The 18070-nt window shown below is 40.9% G+C and overlaps 1 protein-coding gene across 1 annotated transcript in view; it reads left to right on the top strand.

The window, feature by feature from the left end:
* Positions 1-18070, top strand: part of PIWIL3 (piwi like RNA-mediated gene silencing 3) — a 59105-nt gene that overhangs the window by 25004 nt on the left and 16031 nt on the right. Inside the window, exons 10-14 of the mRNA XM_055254257.2 lie at positions 1583-1709; positions 1880-1997; positions 2384-2498; positions 15620-15804; positions 17366-17438. Of these exons, the coding sequence (XP_055110232.2) occupies positions 1583-1709; positions 1880-1997; positions 2384-2498; positions 15620-15804; positions 17366-17438 (618 nt within the window). The remainder of the gene's footprint in view (positions 1-1582; positions 1710-1879; positions 1998-2383; positions 2499-15619; positions 15805-17365; positions 17439-18070) is intronic.

The raw sequence follows: 18070 nt of genomic DNA, 5'->3' as shown, positions 1-18070 counted from the left end.
GCTGGAATGCAGTGGCATGATCTCTACTCACTGCAACCTCTACCTCTCAGGTTCAAGCAATTTTCCTGCCTCAGCCTCCCAAGTAGCTGGGACTACAGGCACCTGCCACCATGCCTGGCTAATTTTTGTATTTTTAGTAGAGATGGGGTTTCACCATATTGGTCAGGCTGGCCTTGAACTCCTGACCTCAGGTGATCCATCTGCCTCAGCCTCCCAATGTGCTGGGATTACAGGCATGAGCCACTGCATCCAGCCTACTACCATAGTTATTTATTTATTTATTTATTTATTTATTTTTGAGACGGAGTCTCGCTCTGTCGCCCAGGCTGGAGTGCAGTGGCGCAGTCTCGGCTCACTGCAATCTCCGCCTCCCGGGTTCACGCCATTCTCCTGCCTCAGCCTCTCTGAGTAGCTGGGACTACAGGCGCCCGCCACCACGCCCAGCTAATTTTTTTTTTGTAATTTTAGTAGAGACAGGGTTTCACCGTGGTCTCGATCTCCTGACCTCGTGATTCGCCCGCCTCGGCCTCCCAAAGTGCTGGGATTACAAGCGTGAGCCACCACGCCCGGCCATAGTTTTTTAAATGTGGTTGGATTGTTCGGTAGATAATCAAATATGGGCCGGGCGCAGTGGCTCACACCTGTAATCCCAGCACTTTGGGAGGCCGAGGCGGGCAGATCACCTGAGGTTGGGAGTTCGAGACCAGCCTGACCAAAATGGAGCAACCCCGTCTCTACTAAAAATACAAAATTAGCCGGGCATGGTGGCATGTGCCTGTAATCCCAGCTACTCGGGAGGCTGAAGCAGGAGAATCGCTTGGACCCGGGTGGCAGGGGTTGCAGTGAGCCGAGATCGCGCCATTGCACTCCAGCCTGGGCAACAGGAGCGAAACTCCATCTCAAAAAAAAAAAAAGAAAATCAAATATGGTAGGACTTCAGATAAGAAAATGTTACTTATCTAGAAATCTCAGCCCTGTAGAACTCAGTCCAAAAAGAATAAAAATGATTAACATGTAAAATGATGTCAGTTATGTGCTAACCTCGTAAGACATGGATTCCTCAATCTGAGTGTTCACTGTGAAGAAGCAGCCACTTTTGGCCAGCCAGGGCAGATGGAAAAAGGGCCTAATGGGTGAACCTATCCTGAACGTGAACCTATCCTGCTGATTCCTCAGTTGTGCTACATGACAGGTACTGATGGCTTACAGCCCCCCTTTAAACTGTCCTCTTGACGGTTTTCAGTATGCTTTGGGAGTTTTAAAGGCAAGACTGTAGTGAGAACTACAGATACTGTCTCACCCATTCTCATATACAATGTTAGAGTAGCTTGACGACTCTAGCGTCATGTTTCTTGGGAGTCCTGTCTTTGGCGAAGTATGCTCACGAGAAAAGATCCCTGGCGTATCAAAGGTAAGAGAATGTTGAGAGTATTCATAGTACACTATTAAACTTGGGGAAACTATATCACCAGCACGCCTGTGGCCCTTCATCTGTAGTCCCACATATGCATTTTTGAACCTCTGTGTGTGATGTTTCTAAGGTTTCACTGGTGGTCATGCTGGTCTCTTGTTTGTTGGGCAGCAACATAAGGAAATTGTCACGGTGAAGAAACAGCCACTTTTGGTCAGCCAGGGCAGATGGAAAAAGGGCCTAACGGGTATACAACGTAAACCTATCCTGCTGATTCCTCAGCTGTGCTACATGACAGGTACTGATGGCTTACAGCCCCTCTTTAAAGTCAGGTATAATTATGACTTAGCGCAGGCTTTTCAGGGAATTCGAAGTGTGTCTCCTTGGTAGTAGGTTCCTCCAGCTGTTATAATTCAGTCCTCACTCAAATTCATGCTTGCTCAGCTGTATCTTTTGGATTTTTTAAAGGTCTAACAGATGAAATACGTAAAGATCATAGCATTATGAAAGAATTGGCTAAACATACAAGATTGAGTCCAAGAAGAAGGCATCATACATTAAAAGAATTCATCAATACTATACAAGAGTAAGTGCTGCTTTTCTGGCTGAGTGTTTATGTGTACATGTGCATGGTGTCCCAGTGAAGCTGATGGCATCTCAGCCCTGGCATGTCAGATTCTTCTACAAACAAGTGACAATGGGAAGAATTTTGATGTTGGGGGACAACTCTAGTTTTTCTGTCATTGCAAGATTAGGAGGCCAGGGGGGAAGAATGAAATCAAAAGGCTGTAAGTACCTATATGAACACGAGAGCAAAAACAAGATTTCAGAGTTCCGAGGAAGGTTGTGCCGCATCTCAATGCTGCAGACAAGCGATCGTGAACCTTGGAATAGAAGGAAATTGCCTTGCACAAATGGCTAACGGCTTTTACTTATTTGGTTTGATCATGTTGGCAATATTTTAATTTTCAGTAATAAAAAAGTACAAGAGTTACTTCAGCTCTGGGATTTGAAATTTGATACCAATTTTTTGTCCGTCCCGGGAAGAGTTTTGAAAAACGCAAACATCGTGCAAGGCAGAAGAATGGTAAGACAGTTTCAAAATCATCATGTCATGGTTGGGTCAAATGAAGAGTAAAGCAAAAAGGAACTAACTGAGTCTCAGTGATGACTACAACTGCTGTTCTCTTTTCAGACTGCTCATTCTTTCTATATTGAGACAATAAGAAACACTAAGAATGCATGTAAGGTGCTTGGCACATAGTAAGCTCTGTATTATGTCTGTCTAATTAATATTCTGGACATCTGCTCATGGTATTTGGAAGATCCATTTTTCAAATATATCCTTAAGAGTCAAGTACCTAGAGGCCGGGCGCAGTGGCTCATGCTTGTAATCCCAGCACTTTGGGAGGCTGAGGCGGGTGGATCACGAGGTCAGGAGATCGAGACCACGGTGAAACCCTGTCTCTACTAAAAATACAAAAAATTAGCCGGGCTTGGTGGCGGGCGCCTGTAGTCCCAGCCACTTGGAGAGGCTGAGGCAGGAGAATGGCGTGAACCCGGGAGGCGGAGCTTGCAGTGAGCAGAGATGGCGCCACTGCACTTCAGCCTGGGCGACAGAGCGAGATTCCGTCTCAAAAAAAAAAAAAAAGAGTCAAGTACCTAGAATCAACGTAATCCACTAACCTGTGTTAAAAAAAAAACAAAACAAAACAAAACAAAAAAAAAACTTTATTTAAATTTTGTTATATTTAGCTTTTGTGGGTACATAGTAGGTATGTATATTTATGGGTTTCATGTGGTATTTTGATACAGGCATGCAGTGCATAATCATATCAGGTTAAGTGGGGTATCTATCCCCTCAAGCATTTGTCCTTCATGTTACAAACCAGTTATATTCTTTTAGTTATTTTAAAATACACAAATTATTTTTGACTTTAGTCACCCTTTTGTACTAGCAGATACTAGGTCTTATTCATTTTTTGTACCCATTAACCATCCCCACATTCCCCTCTAACCTCCCACTACCCTTCCCAGACTCTGTAACCATCCTACTCTATCTCCATGAGTTCAATTGTTTTCATGTTTTAGATCCCACAAATAAGTGAGAACATGTAAAGCTCATTTTTCTGTGCCTGGCTAATTTCATTTAACACAATGACCTTCAGTTCCAGCCTTGTTGCAAATAACAGGGTCTCATTGTTTTTTATGGCTGAATAGTACTCCATTGTTTATATGTATCACATTTTCTTTATCCATTTATCTGTTGGACATTTACGTTGCTTCCAAATCTGGGTTATTGTGAACAGTGCTGCAATAAACATGGAAGTACAGATATCTCTTCAATATCCTAATTTCCTTGATTTTGGCTACATGTCTAGGAGTGGGATTGCTGGAACATATGTTAGCTCTATTGTTAGTGTTTTGAGGAACCTCCAAACTGTTCCCCATAGTGGTTATAGTAATTGACATTCCCACCAACTGTGTATGAGGGGCTCCCTTTTCTCCACATCCTTACCAACATTTGTTATTGCCTGTCTTGCATAAAAGCCATTTTAACTGGGGTGAGATGATATCTCACTGTAGTTTTGATTTGCATTTCTCTGATCATTGATATCAGCACTTTTTCATATGCCTGTTTGCTATTTGTATGTCTTCGGAAATGTCTGTTCAAATCTTTTGTCCATTCTTAATTGGATTATTTTTCCCCTATAAAGTTGTTTGCTTTCCTTAGATTTTGGTTATTAATCCCTTGTCAGACAGGTAGTTTGCAAATATTTTCTCCCATTCTGTGAGTTGTCTCTCTACTTTGTTTCCTTTGCTACATAGAAGCTTTTTAACTTGATGTGATCCCACATATCCATTTTTGCTTTAGTTGCCTGTGCTTGTGGGGTATTGCTCAAGAAATCTTTGTTCACTCTAATGTCCTGGAGAGTTTCCCCAATGTTTTCTGATAGTGGTTTCATAGTTTGAGGTCTTGGATTTATGTCTTCAAGCCATCTTAATTTTTTTAATATATGGTGAGAGATAGGGATCTAGTTTCATTCTTCCACATATGGATATACAGAAGAGACTGTCCTTTCCCCAATGTATGTTCTTGGCTCCTTTGTCAAAAATGAGTTCACGGTAGATATGGATTTATTTTTGGGTTCTCTATTTCTGATACACTGGTCTACATGTCTGTTTTTATGCCAGTACCATGCCATTTTGGTTACTATAGCTCTGTAGTATAATTTGAAGTCAGGTAATGTGATTCTTCTAGTTTTGTTCTTTTTGCTTAGGATAGCTTACGCAATTCTGGGTCTTTTGGTTTTAAAATAAGTTTTAGGATAGTTTTTTTCTGTTTCTATGAAGAATACCCTTGGTATTTTGATAGGGATTGCTTTGGATAGTATGGACATTGTAATGATATTGATTCTTCTAATTCATGAACATGGAATATCTTCATTTTTGTGTGTGGCCTCTTCAGTTTCTTGCATCAGTGTTTTATAGTTTTCATTGTAGAGATCTTTCACTAATTTGGTTAGGTTAATTCCTAGGTATTTTATTTTTATCTATTGTAAATGGGATTGTTTTTCAGATTATTCACTGTTAGCATATAGAAATGCTACTCATTTTTTGTTTTTTTGTATCCTGCAACTTTACTAAATTTATCAGTTCTATGTTTTTTTTTTTTTGGAGTCATTAGATTTTTCCAAATATAAGATCATATCTTTGCAACTTGGATTACCTTAATCTTTTGTATGATGACTCTAGCTAGGACTTCTAGTACTATGTTGAATAACAATGGTGACAGGGAGCATCCTTGTTGTATTCGAGATCTTGGAGAGAAGGCTTTCAGTTTTTTCCCATTCAGTATGATACTAGCTGTGGGTCTGACGTATATGACTTTTATTATGTTGAAATATGTTCATTCTATACCCAGTTTTTGAGGGTTTTTAATCATGAAAGGATATCGAATTTTAATAAATGCTGCTCAGCATCAGTTGAAATGATCATATGAGTTTGTCCTTCATTCTGTGGATGTATCACGTTGATTTGCCTACATAGAACCGTCCTTGAATCCCTGGGTTAAATCCCACTTGGTGATGAACTTTTGTAGTGTGTTAGTAAATTGTTTGCTAGTATTTTGTTGAGGATTTTTCGTATCAGTGTTCATTGGAGATATTGGCCTGTAGTTTTCTTTTCTTGATGTGTCTTTGGTTTTAGTAATACTTCATGAAATGACTTGGAAGTATTCCCTCTTCCTCTATTTTTCGGAATAGGAGTAGGATTGGTATTATGTCTTCTTTAAATGTTTGGCAGAATTCAGCAGTGAAGCCATCAGGTCCTGGGCTTTTCTTTGGGAGACTTTTTATTACATCTCTGATCTTATTACTTGTTATTGATCTGTTCAGGTTTTGGATTTCTTCATGGTTTGATCTTGGTAGGTTGTATATGTTTAGTAATTTTTCCATTTCTTCTAGATTTTCCAATTTACTGGCATATAGTTGCTCATAGTAGCCAGGAATGATCCTTTACATTTCTGCAATATTGGTTGTCCTCTCCATTTTCATCTCTGGTTTTACTTATTTGGATCTTCTTTTTTTTTTTTTCTTAGTCTGACTAAAAATTTGTCTGTTTTGTTTATCTTTTCAAAAAACCTTTTGTTTCATTGATCTTTTATATTTTCTTCATTTTAATTTCATTTATCTTGGCTCTATGATCTTCATTCTTTTAGGCTTGGTTTGCTCTTGCTTTTGTTTGTTTGTTTATTTAGAGACAGAGTCTCACTCTGTTGCCCAGGCTGAGTGTGGTGGAGTGATTCTGGCTCACTGCAACCTCCACCTCCCTGGTTCAAGCAATTCTTGTGCCTCAGTCTCCCGGGTCCCAGCACCTGGGATTTTGCCATCTTGGCCAGGTTGGTCTTGAACTCCTGACCTCAAGTGATCTGCCCATCTCGGCCTCCCAAAGTGCTGGGATTACAGGTGTGAGATACCACATCTGGCTTTGTATTTCTAATTCTTTAAGATGCATCATTAGGTGGTTTGAAGTTTTGCTCTTTTGATGTAGGCACTTAGAGCTATAAACTTCCCTCTTATTACTGCTTTCGCTGTATCCCATAGGTTTTGGTATGTCATGGTTTCATTATCATTTGTTTCAAGAAAAGTCTCAATTTCCTTAATTTGACCCATGAACAGTGGTCATTCAGGAGCATATTGTTTAGTTTCCATGTGTTTGTATAGTTTCCAAAATTCCTCTTGTTTTTGATTTCTAGTTTTGTTTCATTGTGATCAGAGAAGATGCTTTATGTTTGTCTTTTGAATGTTTTAAGACTTCTTTTGTAACCTAATATATGGTCTATCCTTGAATGATCCATGTACTGAGGAAAAGAATGTTCATCGTGCAGCTATTGGCTGAAATGTTCTGTAACTATGATGTCCCTCTGGTGTATAGTGCAGGTTAAGGCCAACGTTTCCTTTTTTTGTCTGAAAGATCTGTCCAGTGCTGAAAGTGGGATGTTAAAGTCTCCAGCTATTATCGTATTGGGGACTATCTCTCTTTAGCTCGAATAATACTTGTTTTGTATATCTGGGTACTCCAGTGTTGAGTGTATATATATTTACAATTGTCATATCCTCTTGCTGAATTGACCACTTCATTGTTGCATAGTGACCTTCTTTGTCTCATAGTTTTTGTCTTGAAATCTATTTTGTCTAAGTATAGCTATTCCTGTTTTTTTGTTTTTGTTTTTGTTTTGAGACAGAGTCTTGCTCTGTCACCCAGGCTGGAGTGCAGTGGCACGATCTCGGCTCACTGCAACCTCCACCTCCCGGGTTCAAGCGATTCTCCTGCCTCAGCCTCCCAAGTAGCTGGGATTACAGGTGTGCACCACCACGCCCAGCTAATTTTTTTTGTATTTTTAGTAGAGACAGGTTTCGTCATGTTGGTCAGGCTGGTCTCGAACTCCTGACCTCGTGATTCGCCTGCCTCGGCCTCCCAAAGTGCTGGGATTACAGGCATGAGCCACCGCATCCGGCCTTTTTTGTGTTTTTTCATGCCTTTATTTTCAGTCTATGTGAGTCTTTATAGGTCAAGTGTTTTTTGCAGGCAGCAGATCATTTTTTTTTTTTTTTAATTCATTCGGTCACTCTTTGAATTAGTTTAGTCCATTTACATTCAATGTTATTATTGAGAAGTAAGGATTTACTCCCACCATTTTGTTATGTGTTTTCCAGTGTTTTTTTTAATAGTCTCTTCTTCCTCCTTTCCTGCCTTCCTTTTAGTGAAGGTGATTTTCTCTAGTATGCTATAACTTGTTTGTTTTGTGTATCCATTGCATATTTTTGAAGTTACCATAAGGCTTGCAAATACTGTCTTATAACCCCTTCTTTTAAGGTGCCAACAACACTGCTTGCGTAAGCAAACAAACAAGCAAAAAGAAAATGAATAAACTCTATTTTAAATTTGTTGTTTGCTTTTTAAAACATTTTTCTTTTTTTTTTAAATTTTATTTCAATAGGTTTTTGTGGAACAGGTAGTTACATGGATAAGTTCTAGTGGTGATATTTGTACTTTTGGTGCATCCATCACCTGAGCAGTGTACACTGTACCAAACATGTAGTGTTTGATCCATCACCCCCTCCCATCCTTCCCCACAGTCCCCAAAGTCCACTGCATCATTCTTATGCCTTTGCATCCTCATAGTTTAGCTCCCACTTATGAGTGAGAAGATAACAATGTTTGGTTTTCCATTCCTGAGTTATTTCATTTAGAATAATGGTCTCCAACTCCAGCTTGCTGCAAACCCTTTTTATGGCTGGGTAGTATTCCATGGTATGAATATACACATTTTCTTTATCTACTCATTGAACATTTGGGATGGTTCTATATTTTTGTGATTGCAAACTGTGCTGCTATAAACTTGCATGTGCAAGTATCTTTCATATAATGACTTTTCCTCTGGGCAGATACCTAGTAGTGGGATTGCTAGGTCAAATGGTAGATCTTTTAGTCCTTTAAGAAATCTCTACACTGTTTTCCAGAGTGGTTGTACTAGTTTACATTCCCACTAGCAGTATAAAAGTGTTACCTTCTTGCCACATCCATGTCAACATCTGTCTTTTGATTTTTTTTTTTTAATTGCCATTGTTGCAGGAGTAAGGCGGTATTGCACTGTGGTTTTAATTTGCATTTCCCTGGTCATTAGAATATTTTTTCATGTTGGCCATTTGTATATTTTTGAGAATTGTCTATTCATGTCCTTTGCCCACTTTTTGATGGGGTTGTTTTCTTTCTTGCTGATTTGAGTTCCTTGTAGATTCTGGATATCAGTCCTTCATCATATGCATAGTTTGGGAATATTTTCTCTCATTCTGTGAGTTGTCTGTTTGCTGATTATTTCTTTTGCTGTGCATAAGTTTTTTAGTTTAATTAAGTCCCATTGATTTATCTTTGTGTCGCATTTGCTTTTGGGTTCTTTGTCATGAAGTCTTGGCCTAAGCCAATGTCTAGAAGGGTTTTTCTGATGTTATCTTCTAGAATTCTTATGGCTTCAGGTCTTAGATTTAAGTCTTTGATCCATCTTGAGTTGATGTTTGTATAAGGTGAGAGATGAGATCCAGTTTCTTTCTCTACATGTGGCTTGCCAATTATCCCAGCACCATTTGTTGAATAGGTTATCCTTTCCCCACTTTGTTTTTGTTTGCTTTGTCAAAGACCAGTTAGCTACAAGTATTTGGCTTTATTTCTGGGTTCTCTATTCTGTTCCATTGGTCTATGTGCCTATTTTTATACCAGTACCATGTTGTTTGGATGACGATAGACTTGTAGCATAGTTTGAAGTCAAATAATGTGATGCCTCCAGATTTGTTATTGCTTAGTCTTCCTTTGGCTATGCGGGCTCTTTTTTGGTTCCATATGAATCTAGGATTTTTTAATTTTTTTTTCTAGTTCTATGAAGAATGATGATGGTATTTTGATGGGAATTGCACTGAATTTGTAGATCGCTTTTGGCAGTATAGTCATTTTCACAATACTGATTCTACCCCTCCATGAGCATGGGATGTGTTTTCATTTGTGTCACCTATGATTTCTTTCAGCAGTGTGTTGTAGTTTTCCTTATAGAGGTCTTTTACCTCCTTGGTTAGGTATATTCCTTTTTTTTTTTTTTCCAGCTATTGTAAAAGGAGTTGAGTTCTTGATTTGATTCTTGCTTTTTTTTTTTTTTTTTTTTTTTTTTTTGAGACAGAGTCTTGCTCTGTCGCCCAGGCTGGAGTGCAGTGGCGCAATCTCGGCTCACTGCAAGCTCCGCCTCCCGGGTTCACGCCATTCTCCTGCCTCAGCCTCTCCGAGTAGCTGGGACTACAGGCGTCCGCCACCATGCCCGCTAATTTTTTTGTATTTTTAGTAGAGATGGGATTTCACCGTGGTCTCAATCTCCTGACCTCGTGATCTGCCCGCCTTGGCCTCCCAAAGTGCTGGGATTACAAGCGTGAGCCACCGCGCCCGGCCATTTGATTTGATTCTTAGCTTGGTTGCTGTTGATGTATAGCAGTGCTACTGATTTGTGTACGTTAATTTCGTATCCTGAAATTTCACTGAATTCTCAGATCTAGGAGCTTTGTTGGATGAGTCTTTAGGGTTTTCTAGGTATGCAATCATATCATATCATATCAGCAAACAGTGACAGTGTGACTTCCTCTTTGCCGATTTGGATGTCCTTTATTTCTTTCTCCTGTCTGATTGCTCTGGCTAGGACTTCTAGTACTATGTTTCATAGAAGTGGTGAAAGGGGGCATCAGTGTTGTTCCAGTTCTTGGGGGGGAATGCTTTCAACTTTTCACTGTTAACCTGCTCCCGAATGATCACTGGGTTATCTAATTTCCATGTATTTGCATGATTTTGGGTGTTCCTTTTGGAGCTGATTTCCAGTTTTACTCCACTGTGGTCTGAGAGAGTACTTGATATAATTTTGATTTTCTTCAATTTGAGACTTGTGTCCTTTGCTTTTTAACTTATGTTTCTACTTATATCCTATGGCTTTTATTACCTTAAGGTATGTCCCTTCTATGCCGATTTTGCTGAGGTGGTTTGTTTTTTGTGGGTGGTTGGGTTTTTTTTTTGTTTGTTTTTGTTGTTTTTTTTTTTTTGAAACAAAGTCTCACTCTGTCGCCTAGGCTGGAGTGCAGTGGCACAACCTTGGTTCATTACAACCTCTGCCTGTTGGGTTCAAGTGATGCTACTACCTCAGCCTCCCAAATAGCTAGGACTATGGTGCGTGCCACCGTGCCCAGCTAATTTTTAGTAGAGACAGGGTTTCACCATGTTAGCCAGGATGGTCTTGATCTCCTGACTTCGTGATTGGCCCACCTCTGCCTCCCAAAGTGCTGGGATTACAGGCATGAGCCACTGCGCCCGGCCATGAGGTTTTTAATCATAAAGTGATGCTGGATTTTATCAAATGCTTTTTCCGCATCTATTGAGATAATCATGTGATTTTTGTTTTTAATCCTGTTTGTGTGGTGTAGCATATTTATTGACTTGCATATTTTAAACCATCCCTGTATCCCTGGTATGAAGCCCACTTGATCGTGGTGGATTATCTTTTTGATATGGTGATGGATTCATTTAGCTAGTATTTTGTTGAGAATTTTTACATCTATGTTCACCAGGGAGATTTATCTATAGTTTTCTTTTGTTTTCTTCTTTCTTGGTTTTGGTATTAGGGTGATACTGGCTTCATAGAATGATTTAGGGAGGATTCCTTCTTTGTCTTTTGGAATAGTTTCAGTAGGATTGGCACCAATTCTTCTTTGAGTGTCTGATAGAATTCAGCTGTGAATCCATCTGGTCCTGGACTTTTTTTGGTGGCATCTTATTACCATTTCAATTTCACTGCTTATTATTGGCCTGTTCAGAGTTTCTATTTCTTCCTGGTTTAATCTAGGAGGGTTGTATATTTCCGGTTCCAGGAATTTATCCATCTCCTCTAGGTTTTCTAGTTTGTGTGTGTAAAAGTGTTCATAGTGGCCTTGAATGATCTATTGTATTTCTGTGGTATCAGTTGTAATATCTCCAGTTTCTTTTTTTTTTTTTTTTTGAGATGGAGTCTTGCTCTGTTGCCCAGGATGGAGTGCAGTGGTGTGATCTCAGCTCACTGCACACTCTGCCTCCCAGGTTCATGCCATTTTCCTGTCTCAGCCTCCCAAGCAACTGGTACTACAGGCACCTGCTACCACGTCCGACTAATTTTTTGTGTTTTCAGTAGAGACGGGGTTTCACTGTGTTAGCCAGGATGGTCTCGATATCCTGACCTCATGATCCGCCCGCCTCGGCCTCTCAAAGTGCTAGGATTACAGGCGTGAGCCACCGTCCCCGGCCCTATTACCAGTAAGTTTTGTACCTTCAGGTGAATTCCTATTGCTCCTCAACATCCCTTTTGTTTTTGATTGAAGTACCCCTTTTAGCATTTCTCGTAGGGCAGATCTGGTGTTGATGAAATCCCTCGGCTTTTGTTTGTCTGGAAAAGTCTTTCTCCTTCATGTTTGAAGGATATTTTTACTGGGTATATTATTCTGGGGTAATTTTTTTTTTCCTTCAGCACTTTAAAGATGTTATGCTACTCTCTCCTGGTCTGTATGGTTTCCACTGAAAAGTCTGCTGCCAGATGTACTGGAGCTCCATTCTATGTTATTTTTCTCTTGCTGCTATTTAGGATCCTTTCTTTATCCTTGACCTTTGGAAGTTTGATTATGAAATGCCTTGAAGTAGTCGTCTCTGGATTAAATCTACTGTAACCACTTTATACTTAGATATTGATATATTTCTTTAGGTTTGGGAAGTTCTGCTATCTCTTTGAGTGAACTTTGTACCATTATCTCTTTCTTTACCTCATCTATAAGGACAATAACTCTTAGATTTTCCCTTTTGAGGCTATTTTCTAGATTTTGTAGGTATGCTTCTGTGTTTTCTTTTGCCTCCTCTGACTATGTGTTTTCAAACAGCCTGCCTTTGAGCTCAGTAATTCTTTCTTCTGCTTGATTTAATTCTGCTCTTAAGAGACTCTGATGTATTCAATATGTCAATTACATGTTTTAACTCCAGAATTTCTACTTGAATCTTTTTATTTCAATCTCTTTGTAGAATTTATCTACTAGAATTCTCAATTCTTTCTGTTATCTTGAATTTCTTTGAGTTTCCTCTAAATAGCTATTTTGAATTGTCTGAAAGGTCACATATCTATTTATCCAGGATTGGTGCCCGGTGCCTTATTTGGTTCATTTGGTGAGGTCCATGTTTTCCTGGATGGTCTTGATGCTTGGGGAAGTTCATGAGTGTTTGGGCACTGAAAGTTAGGTTTTCATTGTTCTCTTCGCCATCCGGGCTTGTTTGTATTCATCTTCCTTGGGAAGGCTGTCCAGGTATTCAGAAGGACTTGGGTATTGTGATCTAAGTCATATCTGCATCAGGGGACATCCCAAGCACAGTAATGCTATGGTTCTCGCAGATTCATGGTGATATCACCTTGATGATCTTGATATGATCCAGAAGACTTCTGGATTACCAGGCACAGAGTCTTGTTTGCTTACTTTCTGTCTCTCTGTGCTGAACTGCCTGGAGCTGGGTTTGGGGTGACACAGGCATCCCTGCGGTGACCACCAATGGGACTGCACGGGGTCAACCTGAAGCCAACACAGCACTGGGTCTTGCCCAAGGCCCACTGTGACCACTACCAGGCTACCACCTATGTTGGCTCAAGGGCCTAGGGCTCTCCAATCAAGTAGCAAAGCAGTCAGACTTGTGTCCTTCCCTTCAGAGGCAGTGAATTCCCCCAGGCCCTGGGCAGGTACAGAGATGCCATTCAGGAGTCAGGGACTGGAGTCAAAAATCATAGAAACGACCTGGTGTTCTTTTGTACTGTGGCTGAGCTGGCACTCAAACCACGTGATGCAGACCTTCTCACTCTTCCCTTCCTTCTTTCTCTTTTTCTTTCTTTTTTTGAGACAGTCTTGCTCTGTCGCCTAGGCTGGAGTGCAGTGGTGCAATCTTGGCTCACTGCAACCTCCACTTACTGGGTTCAAGCGATTCTTGTGCCTCAGCCTCCCAAGTAGCTGGAATTGCAGGCACCCACCACCACAGCCAGCTAATTTTTATATTTTTAGTAGAGACGGGGTTTCACCAGGTTGGCCAGACCTCCTGACCTCAAGTGATCCACCCGCCTTGGCCTCCCAAAGTCCTGGGATTCCAGGCGTGAGCCACTGCATCCGGCCCCCTTCTCTTTCTACACATAGAGGAGCCTCACCCCATGGCCAGCACCACCACAGGCCCATTGGGAGTACTGCTAGGCTACTGCCAGTGTTCCCTTAAGGTCCATGGGCTCTTCAGTCAGCTTGCGGTGAATGCTGTCAGGCCTAGGAATTACCCTTCAGGGCAGCATGCTCCATTTTGGCCCAGGCAGGTCCAGAAATTCCATCCATGAGCCAAGGCCTGGGATTGGGGACCCCAAAAGTCTGCTTGGTGCTCTGCCCCACTGTGGCTGAGCTGGTACCTAAGGTGCAAGACAAAGTCCCCTTTACTTTTCCCTCTACTTTTCTCAAGCAGGAGTCTCTCCCCATAGCCACAGCTGGGAATATGCTGGTTCTCACCTGAAGCCAGCATGTCTGAGTCCATCCAAGGCCCTCACATTCTACCTGGGTGTTATTGCTGGTTCTTCAGGGTCCAAGGGCTCTTTAGTCAGTAGGTGATGAATCCTGCCTGGGCTGGGTCCTTCCCTTCAAAGCAGCAGGTTTCCCTTCTGGCCCAGGGTATGTCTAGAAATGTCATCCAAGAGCTAGGGCCCAGAATGCGGGCCTCACAACCCTGACTGTTGTCCTATCCTACTGTAGCTGAGCTGGTATCCAAGATACAAGACAAAGTCTTCACTCGTCCTTCTTTTCTCCTGAAGCAGAAAGAAGGGGTCTCTTTTGGAGCTTTGAGCTGTGCTGCTGTGAGTTGGGGGAGGGGTGAGGCAAGTACTCTCTTAACTACCCTGGCAGGTGCCTCAGATCATGTCCCCTACCCCTCCACCCCCAGTTTACAAGCTCTAAACCCAGATCAGCACTAGGACTTGCCTAGGGATTGCAGTCTTTGTGGCCTAGACTGTTTCTCAGGTTCACTTAGGGCCACAGAACACTCCAGCCCATGGTGGTGAGGCTTTCTAGAACTCGAGCTCTGACCACTGGGATGGGCAATTCCCTTCTGGCTAGGGCGAGAATCAAATGTTCCTCCTATGGGTGGCCATCAGCTGAGTACAGCCCAGTTCTGCTTTCTGCTGTGACAGGGCAGTGCTGATTTTAATGCAAAGCCTCACAGTTGCTGTGCTGTCCCTCTCCCGCCTGCACAGATTCTTGGCACCATGCAGGGGTGGGAGAAGGGTGACGTCAGCAATTCAAGACTGTTTTTCCTACCTTCAGTGCCTCTTTCAGCAATATAAAGTAAAAACCAGACACTGAGTGCTCACCTGATGTTTGGTTCCTATGAAGGTGCTCCCTTTGTACAGATAGTTGTCAAACCTAGTGTTCCCCTTGTAGGGATGATCGGTGGAGCCCTCTATTTGGCCATCTTACTCCATCCTTGGTTAAATGTTTCAAGTGTCTTTCCTTGGAATAAAGTTCCCACCAAAAGACTAAATTTTCAGGGAGCACATGCTGTGATAGAACAGTATGAAGAGCCAATCTGAGTCTAACAGCATTGAAAAGCGCCAAAAGAAACTTCAAATCAAATTAAGTTTATTTGCACTAAGACTGATTCACCAGTTGTGCAGCACTCAATCAGAAGGGGCTCAGAGAGCTCTGCTGCAGTAGTGTGAGCAGTGAGCTTTTATAGGCTGATGCAAAATAGGACAAAATACATTTGATCTCTTAGAGTGGAAGGACCCTAGTTGGTAATGGTGGTTTCTGATTGGTAAAGTCTCTGGCTTTGTTTTACTGTTTACATTGGCCTGCACAGGAACCTAAAGCTCTGGAGCCATCTCCCCCTCAATGGCCTCTCAATTAAAATTTTTAACACCTAGGATAGAATTCCAGTCCTATTAACATATATCTTAATGAAAAAAAACCTACATTGGCCATTCAAGTTTATAATTGTAACATTTCAATAGGAGACAGCACAGATTTACAGCATACAGGATCTCAGATAAGTTGATCTTTAAAATAAAGTTTTATGCCATGTCTTATAATTCTTTTCCAGGTTAAAGCCAATTCACAAGGAGACTGGTCAAGAGAAATAAGAGAATTACCCTTACTTAATTCAGTGCCACTACATAGTTGGCTCATACTCTATAGCAGGAGCAGTCACAGAGAAGCCATGTCCTTAAAGGGTCATCTACAGAGTGTCACAGCCCCCATGGGCATAACTATGAAACCAGCAGAAATGTAAGTAGAGCAGAAATTCCAATTTGAAAATCAGTTGTTAGCAATCTTACAGTATAATAACTAAAATATTGTAGGAATTGGTCACTGTATCAAAACCTTAAAAGTTTGTAAAGTCTAATCTCTAGTCAAAAAATATGAAAATGGACTTTGTGATATATGGTTTACGGCTATTAAGATACATGTTGTAGAAGGTATGAGAATTAAGAACTTGATGTGAATGGATGGGAGAATATTAAGAATTCTCACGCATGTTTCCAAAAACTGAACTTAAAAAACTTTCTACAGCAGTTTTAGGTTTACAGCAAAAGTAAGAGGAAGTTAGAGACTTCTCATATATATCCTGCCCCCAATAATGCATGGCCTCCCCCATCAACATCCCCTACCAGTGTGGTACATTTGTTGCAGCTGATGAGCCTACACTGAAATATCATAATTACCCAAAGTCCATAGTTTACAGTAGGGTTCACTCTTGGAGTTGTACATTCTACTGGTTTGGACAAATGTATATGACATGTATCCATCATTGGTTTCATGCAGAGTATTTGTCACTGCCCTAAAATTCTTCTGTGCTTCACCTGATTATCCCTTCCTACCACCACCTACTCCCTGCACCACAACCTCTGAGGACCACTAATTTATTTATTTATTTATTTTATTTTATTTTATTTTATTTTATTTTATTTTATTTTTTTTTACCGTCTCCACGGTTTTGCCTTTTTAGAATGTCATCTAGTTAGACTCATACAGTATGTAGTCTTCTCAGCCTCGGCTTCTTTTGCTTAGTACTTGGATGATAAAATCTGTACAATAAACCCTCAGGGCACAAGTTTACCTATATAACAAACCTGCATGTGTACCCCTGAACCTAAACGTTTTCTTTTTTTTTAAAAAAAAAAAAAAAAAAAGGTTAGGTTCTGGTTAACTAGCTTCTCCTGAGGGCAGGGCCTGTTAGGAACACAGGGCCCTGGTGTATTTCAAAATAGTTTATTTTCCCCTCCCCCTGCTGGAAGCACTAAACAATTGTCCTCTGGTATTTACTGCGAGAACCTGGTCAAGCTCCTAGAGGTAAAACTCTCAAAATTGTGGGGACCCTCCTGTAACTGGGTATACCTGGAGTTTTTAACCCTCACAGTTGTCCATGCTGAGCCTGCAGTAATTCATCACAGTTCAGGTGGTCTGACCCAGGAACTGTTTCCCTGGGAAGTTTCCTGAGTCTTTGCTCTAGCTAGCCAGGACTCCTTGTTTTTGCTTATTTGTCTCTTCAATATTGGAGGCAGTGATTTGCCCTGTGTCCTCACCTCTCTTGAAAATCCTAGGAGAGCTGTTCATTGTTTTCAGTCTGTTTAGCGTTTGACTTGCTGTTAGGGCAGAGTAGTGACTTCAAAGCTCCTTACAAGTAGAATCGGAAACTGAAAGTCTACTGTCTTTTTTCTTTTAAACATACTTTGTACTGAAATGCATATCTTGGCATTTTATCATGTCTTTCTTTGTATTTGCTGGGTGAAACGTTTGTTTCACTGGTTGGTATCTTTTGGATATGGATGCTATATTTACTTTTTAGGATTGAAGTAGACGGTGATGCTAACTCCTATATAGACACATTACGGAAATATACTAGACCAACACTGCAGATGGTAAGTGTCTAGTTGATACATGTACAGTCTTTTAGTTATTGTTCTAAACTATTTGGATAAGTATTTTAGAATTCAAAATGTTGTCGTTGGTTTCCTGAACTTGCCAACGAAAGCAGACTAACTTGCTATTAGCTGAATACAAACTTTCATGGTTTAGCTATTCCTGAGTATCACAATCTTATGCTAATTTTCTCAGGCTTGGAGACTTGTAATTACTTTTAAAATCTCCTAACTTGAAAAAATACACCATACAAATGTAAAGTAGTGTGGGTATTAATAATCACCACGTTCATTACTTGTATCCCCAGGTGTTACCTGCCAAGTCTGTGATCACGATCTTCTACCCTGTGTTATGCTTCTTGCCTGTTTTTTTTTTTTGTTTTGTTTTTTGTTTTTGTTTTTTTTTTGAGACGGAGTCTTGCTCCGTGGCCCAGGCTGGACTGCAGTGGCATGATCTCAGCCCACTGTAACCTCTACCTCCTGGCTCAAGCATTTCTCCTGCCTCAGCCTCCCAAGTAGCTGGGATTACAGGCGTCTACCACCATGCCCAGCTAAGTTTTATATTTTTAATAGAGATGAGGTTTCGTCATGTTGGCCAGACTGGTCTCGAACTCCTGACCTCCAGTGATCTG

This window comes from Symphalangus syndactylus, chromosome 18, assembly GCF_028878055.3.
Source record: "Symphalangus syndactylus isolate Jambi chromosome 18, NHGRI_mSymSyn1-v2.1_pri, whole genome shotgun sequence".
Classification (NCBI taxonomy): domain Eukaryota; kingdom Metazoa; phylum Chordata; class Mammalia; order Primates; family Hylobatidae; genus Symphalangus; species Symphalangus syndactylus.
The sequence above is the reverse complement of the archived record's forward strand: the minus strand, read 5'-3'. Positions and strand labels throughout refer to the sequence as shown.